The sequence below is a fragment of the Canis lupus genome, chromosome 12, assembly GCF_011100685.1.
Source record: "Canis lupus familiaris isolate Mischka breed German Shepherd chromosome 12, alternate assembly UU_Cfam_GSD_1.0, whole genome shotgun sequence".
Taxonomy (NCBI): domain Eukaryota; kingdom Metazoa; phylum Chordata; class Mammalia; order Carnivora; family Canidae; genus Canis; species Canis lupus.
The window spans coordinates 27,509,616-27,527,887 of NC_049233.1; the positions used below are offsets into that span (position 1 = coordinate 27,509,616).

The following is an 18,272-nucleotide window of genomic DNA, read 5'->3' on the forward strand; positions in this document are numbered from 1 at the left end:
AATGCATAATGATAGGAATCCCAGAACTCATTTGCCAAGTCTTTTAATCATAGATATAGAACATGAGAGCATTGAAATGATCAGTTTAATTATTTTGACTAATCAATTCTACAGTAATTGATATGCTTTCCCAAAATGCTCCTTTGATGGATTATTGTTTTTCTCTAAAAAACTGTTTATCTGTCTGAGTTGACAAAATGATACCTCTAAAAGCGTCAATCTTTTCAGGTTTAGTTGTTCTTATCAAATATGTGAAATATAACTTGCATTTCCCTAATTATATGAATGGGAATTCATATTCACTAATTATGTGCTTCCTCATCAAAGTTGAATACTTTTAAGGACACTTAAATTATTGAAGGGTCATCATTTGCTAAGAGTACAAAGAATAAGAAAACAAGTATCAATTCATTTGACTCATTGAGAAAAATGAAGACAAAACAAAACCCTAATTGATAAATGTATAGTATGATGTAAGCATTTTTATTTTTATTAAATTGCAATCAGAAAAAGGAGAAGTAGCTCCTACTTATTCTATGTAGTTTAGGTCTCAGTGGCCTTATGTGTGACTCTTTGCGTCTGGGAATGTCTACCACATATGAACACATTTCCAGAAAATGGCCATATGACATTTTATCCTTGACTTTCTTCTTTTTTTTTTTTTTTTTTTTTTTTTATATATCCTTGACTTTCTATGATGGGATTGCTGCTGGCATTAGCAGAGGCACTTGTCACTCTACTGCTGTATCCTCTTGTTGCTTTCTTCACAGCTCAGTTAGAATGAGCTAAAAGAATGCAAATTTAAGTAAATTTAATTGTATTGGGGTGAGTGGGTGGCTTTAATGTACTTTAAGAACACGAATAAGTAGCTCTTGAATATGCCGCTCCATTGTTTCCTCTAACAATATCAACCAATTGGAAATAGATAATAAATTTTATATATTAAATGTCCTAAACATTCCAACCAAAATTTAAAATAAGCTTCTCTAAATTAATTCTTTGAAATCAATGTAACTAATAAAAATCCAGGCCATGTTTGAAAGGGAATAGTCTAAATGAGTGGTCTGTAAACTTTTTAGATCATGGCCCAAATATGGTAATTTAAAATTGTTATTGGTATACAAATACACTAATATAATATGGACATCATAATACAGAAAAGTAGCAATTAAAAGATTAAGGCAAAAAAGAAAATTAATATACCACAGTGGAGTGTACATATACCACTTGGGGAACTACTGTGGTGTATTTTGTGAAAGGCTTGTTCTATGAGACAGAAGAACTCTTGGTTTAATGCTGTGTTATTAAAGGACTTCTCAGAAGCTTCACTGTGCTACTGATGTAGAAAAGACTTTTGGGATTGAAGCTGATGGCCAAGAAAGAAATTTTGAGATGTCTTTGGTGCAAAACAATAGTTTTATTAAAGCATGGGGACAGGACCTTTGGGCAGAAAGAGCTGTGCTGGGGTCATGAGGAGTGGTCCATTATATACTTTCAAGTAGGGAGGGGGTTAGGGATATCCTAGGTCCCTAAGGAATTTTGGAAGCAAAGTTTCCAAGACCTTGATGGGGCTAGCTACTGTTGAGGAAAGGTCATTCATTACTGACTAATGAAACCTTAGTCAGGAGTCAGATGTACGTTGGTGGGTCATATGTTTGGGGAAATGATTGCCAACACGTATCTTGAGGGGTTTAGAGATAAAGGAAATTTCTAAAGGAATTTTTATACGTTAAAGTAGACTTACCGGATCCTGGAAGAGTGGAGGAGGTAGGGCTAAGATCGCCTTTTGCCTTAAGTAAAGTATCAACATCGGGGCAGCTGAGTTCTTAGAGGAAGGTCACTCTGCCTGTCTCAAGAACTTGTCAGTGGGCAGTGGGGAGTAAGGACATTTAATTTTTCTTTTGCCTTTGTTTCCCACATCACTACTATACACTTGAATTCCTAAAAGGAGAACAGAGTACTATATACTATTTAAAAAAAGAGGCTGAAGTCAGGGAGATCTGGATTCCAGATTTACCCATCACCCATGAACTATTTTACTTTTGTCTGATTATTTAAATTCTCTGATCCTCAGGTTCTTTATCTGCACAATGGAAATGATGACATACCTCATTGGGTTATTATGTAGATCATATAGGAAGATGAAGGTAAAGTACTTAGCTGAGGGCCTGGCATATAGTGAGCACTTAGTAGATGTGAGTTCATTTCAACACACTCTTTTTTATGGGCCACCTTACAACACTGTGGACCACACTTTTTGAAATGTTCCAGATTAGATTATTCATTCATTGCTTGTTTTATTAGTTTACTTTTTCAATTTGACACTTATTGACTAGCTCTTAAGTAATAGGCATAATAGTAGGCTCAAGGTAAGAGCTTAGTTGAATATTCTGTAGAACTTTCAAATTTTCATTTCTGCAAAAACATGAGAGCCTACCATATGTCAGGCAACATTTCCTACTCCACAGGTATGGTGATGGCCAAGGCAGATGTGATATCTACCATCACAGAGCTGACTGTCTGAGGGAAGGACTCACACGATACATAGCCAACATTTTAAGGATAAATACAAGGTAGTGTGAACTGACAGAGGGTATAAGGATGGGGGCTACAGAATGAGGTGGGATCTGTCCATGTCAGGTCTGCACTTTCTTTTAAGCAGTTCTTACCTCATCCCAAGAGACAGAGGAAGCTATTTTCAAGCACAAAGTCATAGGATGACAAAATATTCAAAAAGACAATATGAGTGTGTCAGTGGAAATAGACAAACAAAAAATGCCTTGAACTGAGTAACTGCTAATCACTGTATGGAATGGTAGGCAATTTACATCACACACCGGCATCTCCATCACTGTTTATTTCATTCCTCTCTATCAATAAATTCCATTGCCTCTTCATAAAATGTTGACTTTACAGTCTTTCACGAAGCATAAATTTACCCAGACTCTAGTCAATTTTCTGTTTTTGTGAAGAGTTTTTTAATGTACAGCAAATGTGTTTGTGTTCTCCATTGCTTGGTAACTGGCAGGTGCATCACATTAGCACAGCTCTTAAACCAACCAAGCATAACCTGATAGGTGTGGTAGGATCTGACAGTATTCATTTGATACCAAAAAATCGACTCTTTGTGGGGGGCCCTGGGCTGACAAAGCTGCAAAGTTCAATTCTCTGGCGAGCTATGGGATAAACTGCAGAGGTCTACGTTTCTGCAAATGTCTACAAAATCAATTAGCCATAAATATATTCAGGAGAGACAATTCTACTCCAGTGTGCAGTCTATCCATTTTAAAGACATTTTTAATAAGCAGGAAATGCTTGTGTGGGGAGGGAAAATTCTGTGAGGTTGCTAAACAATGACAAAGTGCTGGATTGAACAGAAGGAACATTTGGTCTTTGCAGTTTAGTGTTCTACTGCTGGTGTTCCAGAGGTAAATGGTTAGTAAGAGTTTGATAGTGAATATTCTTTGTTCTCTGTTTAAAAGCAGACAATAAAAAAAATATAAAAGCAGACAATAATAGCTGCATGCCTTCCTAGGAATTGAGATGTGAAAATCTACAAATTAATTTGATTTTTCATTTAGTGTGATTGTTACAAATTGCCTCATGGGGGTACTTTTAAAATAAGAGGTAATGTTTCATAAGTAAGATCTAAAATTTGTTGTCTTATTATTTTTTTAATTTGCAAAAGTATCATTTTCATTTTGCTGCTTGCTTTGGTATTTCTTTTACAGTATTAGAATAATGTTCATACCATAATTTTATTGGGTTGCAAAATATATTTTATAAAGTTGTAATTTATTAAATCTCCTAGACTGAAAGAAAATAAATAAGACACAAGAAATCCTGTACTTTCTCTCTCTTTGAGAAGGAATCGAAGAGCTTATAAATAAAATCAGAAATATTTGAGAAAACATATCAGGATATAAAGTTCAGTAACCATATCAGTAAGTATGAAGTTTAGCTACATATAACAGAAAATGTATAACAAAATAGTAGAGATTTAAGCAAAATAGATTATTTCTCCCTCATTAACAAAAATGTGTGACATTGGACAATCGCTGAATGGTATGGTGTGGTTCCAGAGTTATCAGGGACTTAATTAAGCTTTTCCATCTTTTTTGCTTCATCATGGTAGCATGTATATTCAGTTTTCAAGGTTGCTTAAGATCCAAGATGACCTCTGGAATTTGAGTCACCTCTTACACATTATAAGCTTAGAATGAACCTAAAAAGGGGGTCCCTGGGTGGCTCAGTGGTTTAGTGCTGCCTTCTGCCCCCGGCGTGATCCTGGAGTCCTGGGATCGAGTCCCACGTCGGGCTCCCGGCATGGAGCCTGCTTCTCCCTCTGCCTGTGTCTCTGCCTCTCTTCACTCTCCCCTCTCTCTCTGTCTGTCTCTCATGAATAAATGAATAGAATCTTAAAAAAAAAAAAAAAAAGAATGAACATAAAAAATGAATCAAGGGTGGGAGTCATGTCGCTCTTCAGGAGTTTTCCCAGAGGTCAGTACAATCCTCGAACACTTCTGCTTATATTCACTTGTCATAACTTAGTTCCATGGCTCCTCTGTTTTAAGGGAGGCTGGGACATTTTAGTTGGGCACATTACTGCCTCCAATACAATCAGGGATGCATTAGTAAGAAAGGAGAGAATAGATTGTTTGAGAAACTGGTGGCTCTGCCGGAACCAATATAATTCCCCAAGACAAAATACCTTACTATCTTGTTTTTAATAGGTGTATGTGTGTGTGTGTGTGTGTGTGTGTGTGTGTGTAATATAACTAAACCCAACACCACTCACTGCTAGGAAGAAAAATGCCTTCAGAGAAAGATGACAGAAGTAACTAGAGACACATGAGCAATTTCTAAACCTAATGAAAGACTGACTAGGAAACATCTTTCCCAGATACACACACACACACACACACACACACACACACACACACAGACTCATTCGCTTATAAACACAAACTAGTAGTAATAATTATTGGAACAAGAACTGTAACTTTGCTCTGCAGCGACTGCCACTTGCACAAATGAAAGAAAGGTGTTAATTCAGTGCAGTGGGTGGGATTGCAGGAGTCCATCAAAGCTATTTTTCAAGAACGTTTCAGTGTACAATAATATATATATTTATTTTAAGTGCTGCTTTTTTAGCTGTGCCAATCTAACTTTTTTTCTTTGCAGATGCTGAAATAGAAAAAAAGGTGAAAGGCAGGAGGTGTGAACCTTCCCACTGAGCAAAAGGAGAGGCAATTCCCTCAGTTCTTAAGGAAGAAAAAAAATGCAGGACACTAAAAGGTTGCCTTCAACCCAGAACAAGAGGAATCACTTTCCTGAGTGCTTTCTTGTGTGGCCACAATCACCCCTGTCTCCTTGCTCCCCTCTGGGATTGGGCTTGATCCTCTAACATTTCTTTGTAACCAGGAGCTAGAAAATAGACAATTTAAACATGGAGGGAAATGAGGGATATTGAGACGGGTTTAACAGCAGGGTAATCAAACAGCTGTTGAGTCGGAGAGAAAAAGCTGGATCATATCAGAGTGGATGCTATCAAAAGAGTTACGAGCTTACATGACAGAAAATTACATATACTTGAAATATGCCATTACAAAATGCCAGCCTGACATTAAGCTGCTTTATAGAGGTATCATGTCCTTAAATAGCCTAGTGATTATCTGTATCCCTGGAGCGTTGCTTTCCTACCTGACTTTGTAATACCCTGGCTTGTCTCTAATCACTGCAAAGAATGTCACAAGTTAGAAAAATTCTTAAAAAGGAAATTAATTTTGATCTCCTTTGACATTCTAGAGTTTTCTTTTCAGCTAGGATGGAGATCCAGCCCTCTTTCCCACAATGACAAGATGTGGTAGTTTTCTGTGGGGTCAGAGTCTTGGCTTGAACGCTCTTAAAAAAACACACACACACACACACACAAAAGCATTTTCTATGTGTCCAGTGATATGTGAAGCAATTTACATGAGTCATCTCATTTATTTCTCATGAACTCTGTAAGTTAGGTTCTATTAGTAGATTGTTTGAAGTCGAAGCACAGAGAGACCAAGTGACTTGCCCAAGGTCACTCTGCAGGCTATGCAGCAGGGGAGTGGGGATTTTAACCCAGCCACGCGGATTCCAGGGTCTAGGCTTTCAAGCTACATGTTACACTATTTTCTTCAAAAGCCATGCTCCATTGACAGGCGCAGCAGGCTGGGAGGATACAGTAAATTAAGACATATTTTTAGAAGGGACACAGAGAGCAAGAAACAAGATAAAGCATTCCCCCCTTTGCCTTTAAAATGATGTGGTTAAGAAAACAAGAAGAGCTTATTCTTGCATATAGGAAGAGGCAACAGGAAGTGTGAATGAGGAGCACGAATGTGGAAAGTAAAGCACTTTACAAAGGAAGGCAGCTGTGAATTTTCCATTTGCAGTGTTTGTTTATTTTGGCTCCTGTCATCACTGCCATGATTGCCCCGGGAAGAATTCCCCAGTGGAAACATCAACAAGGTAGGAAACATCATAATTATATTTCCTATTATCCTCCAAAGAATCTATTTAATATGGTAGATATGGCTATAATCTGAAAGAAAAGTGCTATGTAGCAAATACAACTGCTGATAAAACTGGCTGATTTTTCATCCTCTGGTATTAACAAAAAGGCAAAGATAAAAAACGGAGTTTGGATATTAGTCTGTGCCTTTTCTCACGTGTGGTTGCAACTGGGCACCAGCTATGCTTATCGGTTTGCTCTATGCTTTTCTCTATTGAATAGATATATATTCAGTATGTTCTAGAGAATCTCCTGAGGGTCAGATTGGTAACAGTGAATGGTCCAAGAAATGATATGGGACACTACCCTGTACTAGTTGGGGGAGTAAAGATGGCTCCTGGAGGGAGCTGCCACTTTGGGCATTTTTGTGATTGTTACTGGAGTGTTGATGTGTTAAGCTCTCTTTCCTCCTATTGATCTCCAGCTTCTCTAGCTCTTTTGCTTATCTGAGATGCTTGCAAGAGCTTGCACTTTTGCTAGTTTTGTATGGCAATGTAGAAGTGTGGGAAAATAAGGTCCTGCAGGGGAACCCTCAGTTAAAATGAACCAGGAGTCAATGGTTAAATGCATCTCTCTTTTGTCCTGTGAGCAGGCAATTGTCGGAATCATCCTATGATGATGATTAGGAAATGTAAAACGTTTCCTCCTAAGATCAGACAATGTTGTCATTTTAGATGGTTCCTCATAAGGTCTCAGAATCGAGCACAATTGGCCACAGTTCAACCCCACAGGACATCTTTGTACTGACTTTCTCCCTTTCCTGTTTTATTCCCTCCAAGTCTCCACTTCGCTCCAGTTTCTTGAGATCGTTTCCAAAATAAACTGTTGAATGCAATTCTTTATGCAGTTTCTTGAGATCGTTTCCAAAATAAACTGTTGAATGCAATTCTTTATCTAATGCAATTCTAGATCTAAGCTAAGGTAATGTAACATCACCAGAGGAACAATATTTATGGGCTGAAAGATAATGTGGGAGGGGTGTTTGGGGACGGTATTGGCATTTCACATGGCCTTCTCTCCTTTACCAGATCCGTAAATAGTGGAACTCTGGTTCTTGGCTCTCTTCACCTCTTTGTCTACACTTTCTTCTTAGATAATCTCTGATTCCATGGTGTTAACCACCACCTCTACTTTGATGACTCTCCAAATTATATCTTTAGTCCTGAACTCTCCTATGAGCTTGAGCGTAATTTACCCAATTGCCTATATATATCTTCTCCGTTTGGATATCTAACAGGCATCTTTTTCTTCATCTGTACATAATAAAACTTGTTTATCTCCCAATAATGCCCTATTAAAACCCTGTTATACTCTGAATCCTCCTCATGGCACAACAATAAAATAAAATACCTATAGTCCAAACAAATAAAATAAAGAACTCTAGAATGTTCTTGATTCAGCCCTTCTCACACTCTTTTCAGCAAGTTCTGTCACTACTATCTCCAGAACAGATCTCAAGTTCACCCACTTATTTCCATCTCCACTTCCCTGGTTTTAGGCAAAATTATCTTTTGTCAGGGTCACTGACAAAAGCCTTCTAAAATCAATATTCTGCAGTCAGAATGATTTAAACAAATACATACATACCACCTGCCTCTTTAAAACCTTCCAATGGCTTCTTAAGACACTGAGAAATAAAAGTCTAAAACCTTCCCATGTGCCTAAGACCCTTTATGATGTAGGCCCTGCTCATGTCAGATACAGTTTTCTCCCTTGCTCTCTTATGCTCTGCTAGAGCAGCACCTTTTCATTCTTCAAAAACCCCAGGTTCTAGCTCTTTTCAGAGTCTTTCATTTTTCTGAAACTTCTGCTTGAATAGTTGTTTTCTTGGTTTCATATGTCCTATTTCTTATTCTTTAGGCTTTAGCATAAATCTCTACTCTTCTGGAGTCATTCTTGTCAAGAGCACCTGCCTGGAAGAGTACCCTTCTCCCTAGTTACTCCCTACACTCCTTATTTATTTCCTTCATAATTCTTTTCTTAAACTTTATACTGTGTTGTGAGCTGTTTTATTTTCTTTTGATCTTCTCAGCTAGAAGGTAAGCTTCATGAGGGCAGGAATCTCAAATTGCTCTGGCACTTTTGTGGAATATATTAGTGGAAGGGTTAATTATTTTGAGAAATTCCTCTGCACGTATGAATGTCTTCTTACCTACAATGAAACAAGGAGACTAATAAATTTTGCTAATATCTCCTGTCTCAATAGTCCATTAATCTCTGGATCTCTGGAGCCCTAATAAGAGCAAGAGATGGGAATAAACAGCTTTTTTGTAAATACGGGAAGACATGCTTATAAATCTTCACTTCTTGTGGCACCTGGGTGGCTCAGTCAGTTAAGCATCTGACTCTTGATCTCAGCTCAGTTCTTGATCTCAGGGCCATGAGTTCAAGTCCCTCCCTGGGTTCCACACTAGGTGTGGAGCCTACTTAAAAAAAAATCTTCATTTCTTATTTCATGTGATCAGTCTGATTTTCAACTACAAAGCGACACTGATGATTCATCCTTCAGTAATCAAATGTTTTTGTGATCAACTGCATTTTTCAATAGCTTTTACCTCAATAGAATGAATGGTTCTGTTTTTATTGGAAAGGTAAAACTTCAATTCCATTGGGTGTACAATGCCTTTTCTATTATAAAAGTGACTTGGCTAACTTCTGACATAACTCTGACACAAAGAGAATGAAACTCATTGTACTTCTTAACTTCCCCTCTTCCAGCTAAGTATAAATCCATTGTCCCAATTCCCTTAAAGATATATATTATCAAAAATTTCAATACCTTTTAGTCACAAATTCTTCTTTATCTAGTTTCAATTTTTATACCTGTTAAGTCAGGGTGTGGTGCTCTAGCTTTTTGAGGAGTCAGGACAGGTTAGATCGGTTTGTTTCATTTTGCACCTGGGGCATAGTGACCTCTGCTCACTTTGATAACCTTACTCTAGAATTTGGTAACAAATACCACTAACACCAAAGAGGTAGTAAGCTTTGTTTTTTTAAAACTTTTATGGTAGAGGGCACTGGAGTGCCTCAGTCAGGCGAGCATCTGACTCTTGATTTCGGCTCAGGTCATGATCTCAGGGGTGTGAGCCTGAGCCCTGTCAGACCTCAGGACTCAGCAGAGAATCCGCTTGAGATTCTGCACCCCCTCAAATAAATTAAATCTTAAAAAAAAAACAATAAAGTTTTTATGGTGAAAATAAAAATGAAACAAGTCCAATCCTGAGTTGATGAAATATTAATACCAAATACTTATAATTATCTCTAGAAATATTTATTTCTCTTTATCAAAGCTAATATTACCTTCTTAGGCAAGTTACTTCTTAAAACAATCTTATATTATAGTATCTTGTTCTTTTTTGTGATTTAGGATTTCCACATACTAGATTTTCCTAAGGAGAGGCCCATGGATATTATTTGTGATTTTTGTTTCTTGCTATAAAATAACCATGTCATGGGTTTTTAATATGTCTGTCTTTGTTTAAAAACAACAACAACAACAACAACAAAACTGGTCTACAATACCTAGATCTGTTAATATTGTGTCCTCAGTTTGCCAAAATGAGATAAAATATTTTGATTTTATGTATTGCATCTGATTTTCCTTGTTACTCTTTGAGCATTAGAATGACTTTGAGGGGATCCCTGGGTGGCTCAGCGGTTTGGCACCTGCCTTTGGCCCAGGGCGTGATCCTGGAGTCCCGGGATCGAGTCCCACGTCAGGCTCCCGGCATGGAGCCTGCTTCTCCCTCCTCCTGTGTCTCTGCCTCTCTCTTTCTCTCTGTGTCTATCATAAAAATAAATAAATAAATAAATAAATCTTTAGAATGACTTTGAGATTTTATAACACAGAGATTTTTCTGTAGTCTAACCTCAGGGAGCACTCATTACTTCCTTTGTAATTACATGATGGCTGTGAGAAATACCTGCTCAGTGATCAGTCTCATTAATAGTTCTTGTCTGGATTGACTTGAAAAGAACCAAGGAAAAGATTAGACATGTTTGATCAGTCAGGTACTGTCTTTGGTTCCTCTGAGTGACTTGTCTACACCTCACATCCTTTTGCCCCCACACCATGCTTAATAATGCTCCTACCGTCCTTGCAGAGGAGTCCAGACCTCCCATACGGGCAGAGGCAGACAATATCTGTCCTGGATTTAGGAACACAGGTGGCACCATTTCCACATGGGTTGTTTTCACAGGTTGCATACTGGCACATCTTGCCTGAGTACAGCCGTGGACACTCACAAAACCAGTTTCCATTATCACTGAGGAGGGAAAAGGAATGATACAACCGATAAGAAAACAGTTGATCTTTCACACACAGGCACAAATACACACACAAATAAAATGAAAACTGCAGCTTGTCTTCCCCCTTTCTCTTTCTGTCAACTTTAAAATATCTGTAGCTGTGTACTTCACATCGAAAGAAGACTAGCAGCTTTATAGTTTGCCTGAAGCCATGAGTTCTATTTTAAGCCATCTATTTTTATTTTTGAATTATCTCACCTTTTGTTTCTCACTGGGTGCCTTTCTAGGACTTCATTAAATATGTGTGGCATTGCCTCAGTAAAGTGCTTCAAATGTATATTAGAAGAAAACATCTTAGAGGAGAATTTCAAGCTGGGGATAAGCTTTTTCCACTGAGGACAAAGTCTTCCAGAAGCCACCCTTGAGGTAACTTGGAAAGAAAAGCACTGTGGGGAGCCGTAATGACTAAACATCTCTCCAGCTTCAAATATGGCTTGGTGGCCCCAGGCTGAGAGTGTCTGTGAAAGCAGAGCTGAAAACTATGCTCACCTGCTGGGCAAGCCTTCTTCAGGGGGGAAGGTGACCGGAAATCTGGTATTTCTGCCTTCCTTGCATCTATTCCCCCCCTTTTAAAGTAAAAGTAGCCCCAGCTTGCCTTTGCAGACCACTCCTCCACCATTCTTAGCACACGCTGACCTGGAGGGCAGAGCCCCACTCCTGGTGTCAATCCCAGTGATTAGTGCAGGATGGACCCAAGGCCAAGACAGCTGACAGCTTTCTCTGTAGACATTACTACTCTGGTAGCTGCTGGTAGTGTTTGCCGCTTCCGAGGGGAGAGCATGGCTAAGAATAGAGGATAGATGCCTAACAGTGCAAATGTAAGGGACTGGAGCAGATGGATGGTTGATATTATTCGGGTACTAGATCCAACCGTTACTCTGTAGTAATGCGAACCAGTGGTTGGTTGGTTTGTTTATTTATTTTAAAGATTTTATTTATTTATTCATGAGAGACACACACACACACAGAGAGAGAGAGAGAGAGAGAGAGAGGCAGAGACAGGCAGAGGGAGAAGCAGGCTCCATGCAGGGAGCCCGATGTGGGACTCGATCCCGGGACTCCAGGATCAGGCCCTGGGCCGAAGGCAGCGCTAAACCGCTGAGCCACGGAGGCTGCCTGAACCAGTGGATTTTAACCCCCTTTTTAATCTTCAAGCCAGTTTGAATGGGGGTTTTGTCACTTGCAATTAAATGAATACTATTTAATATTGATGCCCTTTTTTCCCTTTATTGCTTTAACCCACACATCTTGCCATGTATGAATCTTTAGAGTTTTCCCCTTTGCTTATATCTTATCTTCTAAACACAACTGCTAACTCTTAAAGATAAGTGCCAGCATGGTCCCCAAAATTAGGATGCCAGCATCTTTTGTTTCATGACTCAGCCTCCCAATCTACTTGCAGATCTTGCCCATACCAGAGAATTTTCCACTTGTGGTCTTTGTGGTCTCTTCATACCTTCTTTCCATCTTTTAATTCTCTTAGTCCAAAATAAATTAACTTGCAGGAAAGTATCAGATTTTTCCTACTAATGAATACCTGATTTTGAAATTGGAAGAGCTTCCCTTTCCAAATATGTATGTATTTTCTATTAATTCTCTATGTTAATGGGATGAAGCACTCTGGAGAGAATTTATGTATTAGATAGCAGGTAAATCTAGCTTTGGTGGGTGAGGCTTTGAGACCTTCAGACTTTGCTGACATGTAAGGTGCTAAACATGAGAGACCAGTAATTTACTCATTTTATAACTTTCATGGCAACTTGCATAGCATTTTACACTTACTAGACAGATATAGAATCTCATAGGTTTTCGGAGGTGGGAAGAAAATCAAGGCTCAATGTCATTAATATGGTTATTAAGGCACCCTAAACAAACTCTTTTGTTTTGGAGCTTACAAACCAGAATTTTGAGGACCCTTGAGCCAATGCTGTTCCTTCTTGCCTGAAAATAGTGGTAAAAGCATAGCCAGACCACCTGGCAGGGACAGGTGTGACTTCAAGTGTTAGGTTGGAACTTAATGTTGCTTGGGGCCATGGATAAATCCCATGTAATTTCACCTCCACTCATTTAATGTGGAATTAAAAGCTCAATATTAAGCATCTGGTATTCTGGGATAAAGTCTCGGAGTATAACACTCCTGAAAGCTGTATTCTGGAAAGACCAAATTAGTCTTTTTATATCGAAGGAGAATGCCACATATATGAAAGATAAACGAATCTAAATATTGATTGATTTAAGTGCTTGAATCATATAGACCCACCCAGATTTGAAATGCAGGAAAGATGTTTTTCTGTTACAAATCGAGGAAAGCACTAATTTTAATCATATCCTATTGATCAATCAAGCCTCATTTCCTTTTTGCTTTCATCAGGTGTTGGAAGAAGTCGGTTGTTATAAATTCATGCGGAGATGACTAACCGCGTGCATCTGTACATCAGCAGGCAGCTAGAGCAGAGACAGAAATGGAAATTCTCTAGGAAATGCTCCATGAAAGGGGAAGATCACCTTATCTGGCTGACCAGGAGCAAGTGTCCAGAGCCCTCTTGCCCATCTTGATATTCCATTAGCATTCCATTAGAAAGAATCCACATTAGCCAACTGAAATTTTAAGCCAGATGGTGAGGCGTCTATATATTTCACTTCAAATTGTACCCTCAAATTCCAAAATATATCCTGGAGTGCCAGATATTTCATCAATAGTTTTAATAAAATCCTTTTTTTTTTTTTGCCACCAGCTGTATTAATCTGGACCTAAAGGTTTCTCCCACTCAGATCTTGCCAAAGATGTCATTACTATATCTCAACTTCTTCAAAAGCTAGCAAGTCAGCTATGTTTGCTGTCACTTAGGTCAAATGACACCTCTCCACACCCTGAAGGAAATCGCAGTGTTGACCAAGAAAGTCAGTGCCTGGAGGTTGAAGGACCTAGGTAACAGACCAAGTTTGGAAACAATGATTAAACCAGTGTCACCTTCCTTGACCCAATTTACTTTAAATGTTGTAATATCACTGTGAATTTTTTGGAAACAAAAAAAACCCCTAATTTTTTAATTAGTTATGAGGGAATATATTTATAAGCAATACAGTTTTTTAAATGTGAAAAAGTTGTAAAAATCTTACCCTTCACAGACCTGGGAACCATATAGAAAACCGTTTTGCAAATCTTCCTCTAAGAAGGTCAGGGCACTTTTCTGAATTAAAAGTAGGTCTGAGAAACATTCCAGATATTGGTGAAGTTCTTACCTGTAGACTATAACACTGTATTTATTGCCAATTGCTGTCAATCAATATTTGTTGTGTACCTATGTTGTGGACAGAGCCATGTGCCATGGAATAATGCTTCTGTTCTTGTTTAGGAAGACAATATAAGTGCATGAACTAATCTTTGTAAAATACAGCACAGGTATCTGAAAAGGGAATTTAGGCAGTAGGCAAGGATTTTAAGGCTTTAGCTCTGTAATATGCGGATTCAAATGTCAGTAACTTCTAAAAGCTGCTCTGACGACTGGCATCACAGAATGTTACCAGTGAGTCATCCATGTGGCTTTTAAAATGCAGATTCCTGGGCTGCCCTTGCCTTCTGAGATGCTGAGTTAGGAGATGGAGGGTGAGGCCCAAGATTCTGTGTTTTAAGAATGTCATCATGTGACCCTCTTACAAGGCCTACTTTGTGCAAAAGCCAGATCCCCTGAGACATATTTTCTCCCCAGAATAAAAGCTTGATGGGTATTAGTTACTATTGTGTCTAGAAGGATGCCAGGGCATTATAATTTTCTCTTTTGGGGCTATGTTTTAGCTTTTGACTAATGTCTATCTGAAAATACAATATTTTTCCATTAAAGTACAAATTTTAGAGGATTTTTTATTTTACTAGGACCATATATGGGTATATGGTCTACTGCATGTATATTACACTTAACAATATATGGTAGGAAAACATTCACTCAGTCATTTTAAAGCTTAGTTAAAAAAATACTACCTATCTAAGTGTATGCAAACATCTGTATACTTTGGCACTGTAACTATTATAGCATTTTCAATTACAAGTCACAATATGGTGAGCATATCAAATGACTGTCATTAAGTTTCTACGGGTATTAAAAATTATCTTTAGAAAATTTAGCTGAATACAAAAATCAAGATGCTGGCTTGAAAAGGATGCCCCTATTTACATAACAGCCAGAAGCCTGAAAATTTTCAGAACTAAAAGGACTCCTGCATGTATTAACTTAAAAAAATAAATAACTCTTCCTGCACTCTTTGTAGCTAATGGATCATTAGCGGATTTCAAAGTTGACCACCCACGGTGTCAAGAGAGGGATATTCTCGGCAGGAAAGGGAGCAGAAATGAGTCCTTATGAATAATGTCTCTAGGTACTTTTAAAAAATAAAATTACTATTGGCAGAAATAACCCATCTCTATGTATAGGCTCTTCTATTTATAGCACCACAGCATAGGCTTGAGAATGTAAATGAGATCCCAAGTAGTTGTGGTTCAAGTGGAACTTTCACTCTTTTTTCGTGAATTTCCCACCACCACAGTACGAGTCTGCTGATTACAAAGCAATATACCCCCCAACCCTCCCACCCCACCCCCATCCCAATCTTCCTTACAATTTTTGAACTCTTTTCAAGTGAGTTGTCAGCTGTGTGTGGAGACTCGAGTGTCACATCATCCACAGATAGTTTGTTTTTATGACAGAGCTGCCTAAAAGGATGCTATTTCTTGCAGTAAGGCATCATCATCATGGACATTTTTCATTTTTTTTGAAAGTAGCCAAGTGTGAAAATAATAGAAAAAAAACCCCAAAATTTTCTTAAGGGGGCCTAGAAAGTGAACTTAAGGAAACAGTCTGTGTAACATACCCATGATGGGGGAGCTCAGGGAAAATGTCCTTCAGTTTCCAGGAGCTTTTTGCTTTATGTGAAAAGATTTTATTAAAGGTAGAAACAGAGAAGATGAAAAAGGATATGAGCAGTAATAAAAGAGAATTACATGTGAAGAAATACTACACAAAATAGGGATGATTCACAACAATACAAAATATTTTTGTTCTTGTTCTAGGATCTGTCCAATTCAATCCTGTGCATATTTTGTGAAGGAAGATTGAATTTATGTTATAATCTCTCTCTCTTTCCCCATCTTCCTGCTCTCTCTTAAAGCCATGGTTCACGTTATGAAAAGTTTTAGGTTGGTAGCGAAGGATGATCTGAAATTTCCTTCCCAGCAAGAGCAATCTTTTCCATTTCTTTTGCCATGGGACTCACTAGTCCTTTTGAAATGGAGATACAGCTTTGCTTCCAAGAGAGGAGCCTCAGAAAATACCAAACCCCAAACAGGGAGCTAACATGGTAAATGTGGCCATAACCCAAATAACTTAAATGAAATACACCTGAGAATGTGTCTGGCACAGTAGCTGACATTGCTCAGCTAGCTGCTCATTATGTGATAGTGAAAGGAGGTGGGCATAGATAAAACATACAATTAATTGAATCCGAATCAGTTAATGGTGGGGTAAGGGCAAACAGAAAGGAGTCTAATAGAAAGAGAAGTGGGTTGGGAAAAAAGCATGAGGTAGAGGGTACCAGTGGGTGAGAAAAATAAAAGAATACGTTGATAATTGTTGAATGATTGTATCATTTCACACGTCTAAAATTACCTCCACCGATTAAAAAATATCTCAGGGTTTTAAGATTAGACTTTGTGACCAAGCAATAATTTCATAATAGATTTTCTTACTCTGTGTTCATTGCAAAATTAGCTGGTCTCTAGTCCCCTGTACTGGAAGGGCAATTTGGGCAGGATTTAATCTAACAGAATCAGTAAATGCAGTGCTTATGAAGCTCTGGAGTTCTCAGATAATTTCCCGTGAAGATAATGTGCCTATTTCGAGGCTATTTAAGGCTGGAAGAGTTGGTTTAAGCTTTTAAAATGCTATTTCAACTCCTACTAAAAAGAAACAAAAATTCTCTTAAAATATTTAAGTCAACAAAGTGCTGTTTCACCCATTCCCTTGACCTCACTAATGTTCACATACACACAATTTCTACTCAGTGGTTTCCATGGTGAATGCAACTGTTGCCAGGGAGGTGGAAACAGTGCATGCAGCGTTGATGGATTGTTCTTTTCTGATATTAAGAAATATTTACAAAATTGCTGGGGGAGGGATTTATTCCTCACACACATAAGGAATAGTAAATAACTCCCTAGAAAGATAAATATTTATAAACATGGAAACATTCTTTATGAACATTGCCACATTCCTACATTGAATTTGCAACAAGAAATTTAATTTATTCCAATTTCTCACTTTCATCGAGTGTTTATGCTTTAATTTCATGTGGGGAAAAAGCAAGACATTTAGAGGAGTTCTTGCCTCTAAATATGTTGATGCATCAGACTTGCTCTCAAACTACAAGAAAAAGGGGGGACATATGGAATTGTCCCAAACCTCATTATACAGAGTCAATGCCCTCAATAATTATAGATCGGAGACTGCTGACTAGAAACATGTTTAATGCCTACCCCTTGAACGATGTGGTATATTTAGCTTATAGTTCTAAGGTCCCGATACTAAAACCTAGTATACAATTATATACAATTATAAGGAACAATATAAAATTTGCCACTCAATGTTTGCCCATATTATAAGAAATTATTTCCTCAATCCCAAACCCAGTTCAGACCCTCAAGTCATGCAGCTTCCTGCCTGTAGCATATACTACACATTTGTGTTAGTCCAGGTAACATTCCCAGTTCATTGGCAAAACGTTTCCATTAATTTTGACTTTGACTCCTTTCCTCCCACAAAACTGGTTGTTCAGATCTTTCCCAGTCTCTAAGCCTTGTGTCCCACATTCATGTGAGATGACTTCATTTCATCCTCTATAGAAAGATAAAATTGTGGTCATCAATACCAACCCTTGACTTCCCACATCATCTCTTGCACTTATTTCTCCACCCTTCTTTCTTTTTATACTATTAAAGGGTTTTAGGCAGATAAATAATCCTAGTGTGTTTTAGAATTGTCTTTCTGAGGCTACTGTGTGGAAAATGTACTGGAGGGACAATGAGAAAAAAAGGGATGCCCTTTCTTCTCTTCTTACTCCTGTTGGGCATATGCAAGAAACCCAGTGTTGCTCACCCGTAGCAAGTTTCAGCAGCATCTCCTAGCGAATTCCCACTAAGCCCGTGTTCCTGCTGGGTTCTCTGTGAAAGTCAGGTGTCCCAGTGGGCAAATGGATTCTTAGCAAGCAGTACCCCCCAAGAGTGGCTTTCCAGACAGTTCTGCTGACTCTCTAGGGGTGGTTTGTAATAGAGTTTCACAGAAACCCAGTGGGCAAAATTCTAGTAAGTTTAGTAATAGCCCTGTGGGTGGTTTCTCAGTGAGGTCCCTAGATTCCCAGGGGATGG

The 18,272-nt window shown here is 38.3% G+C and overlaps 1 protein-coding gene across 1 annotated transcript in view; it reads right to left on the minus strand.

Annotated features, from left to right (window-relative positions):
* EYS (eyes shut homolog) overlaps positions 1 to 18,272 on the minus strand; it is a 1,532,152-nt gene that overhangs the window by 105,144 nt on the left and 1,408,736 nt on the right. The window contains exon 33 of the mRNA XM_038554428.1: positions 10,643 to 10,815. Coding sequence (XP_038410356.1) covers positions 10,643 to 10,815 — 173 coding nt within the window. The remainder of the gene's footprint in view (positions 1 to 10,642; positions 10,816 to 18,272) is intronic.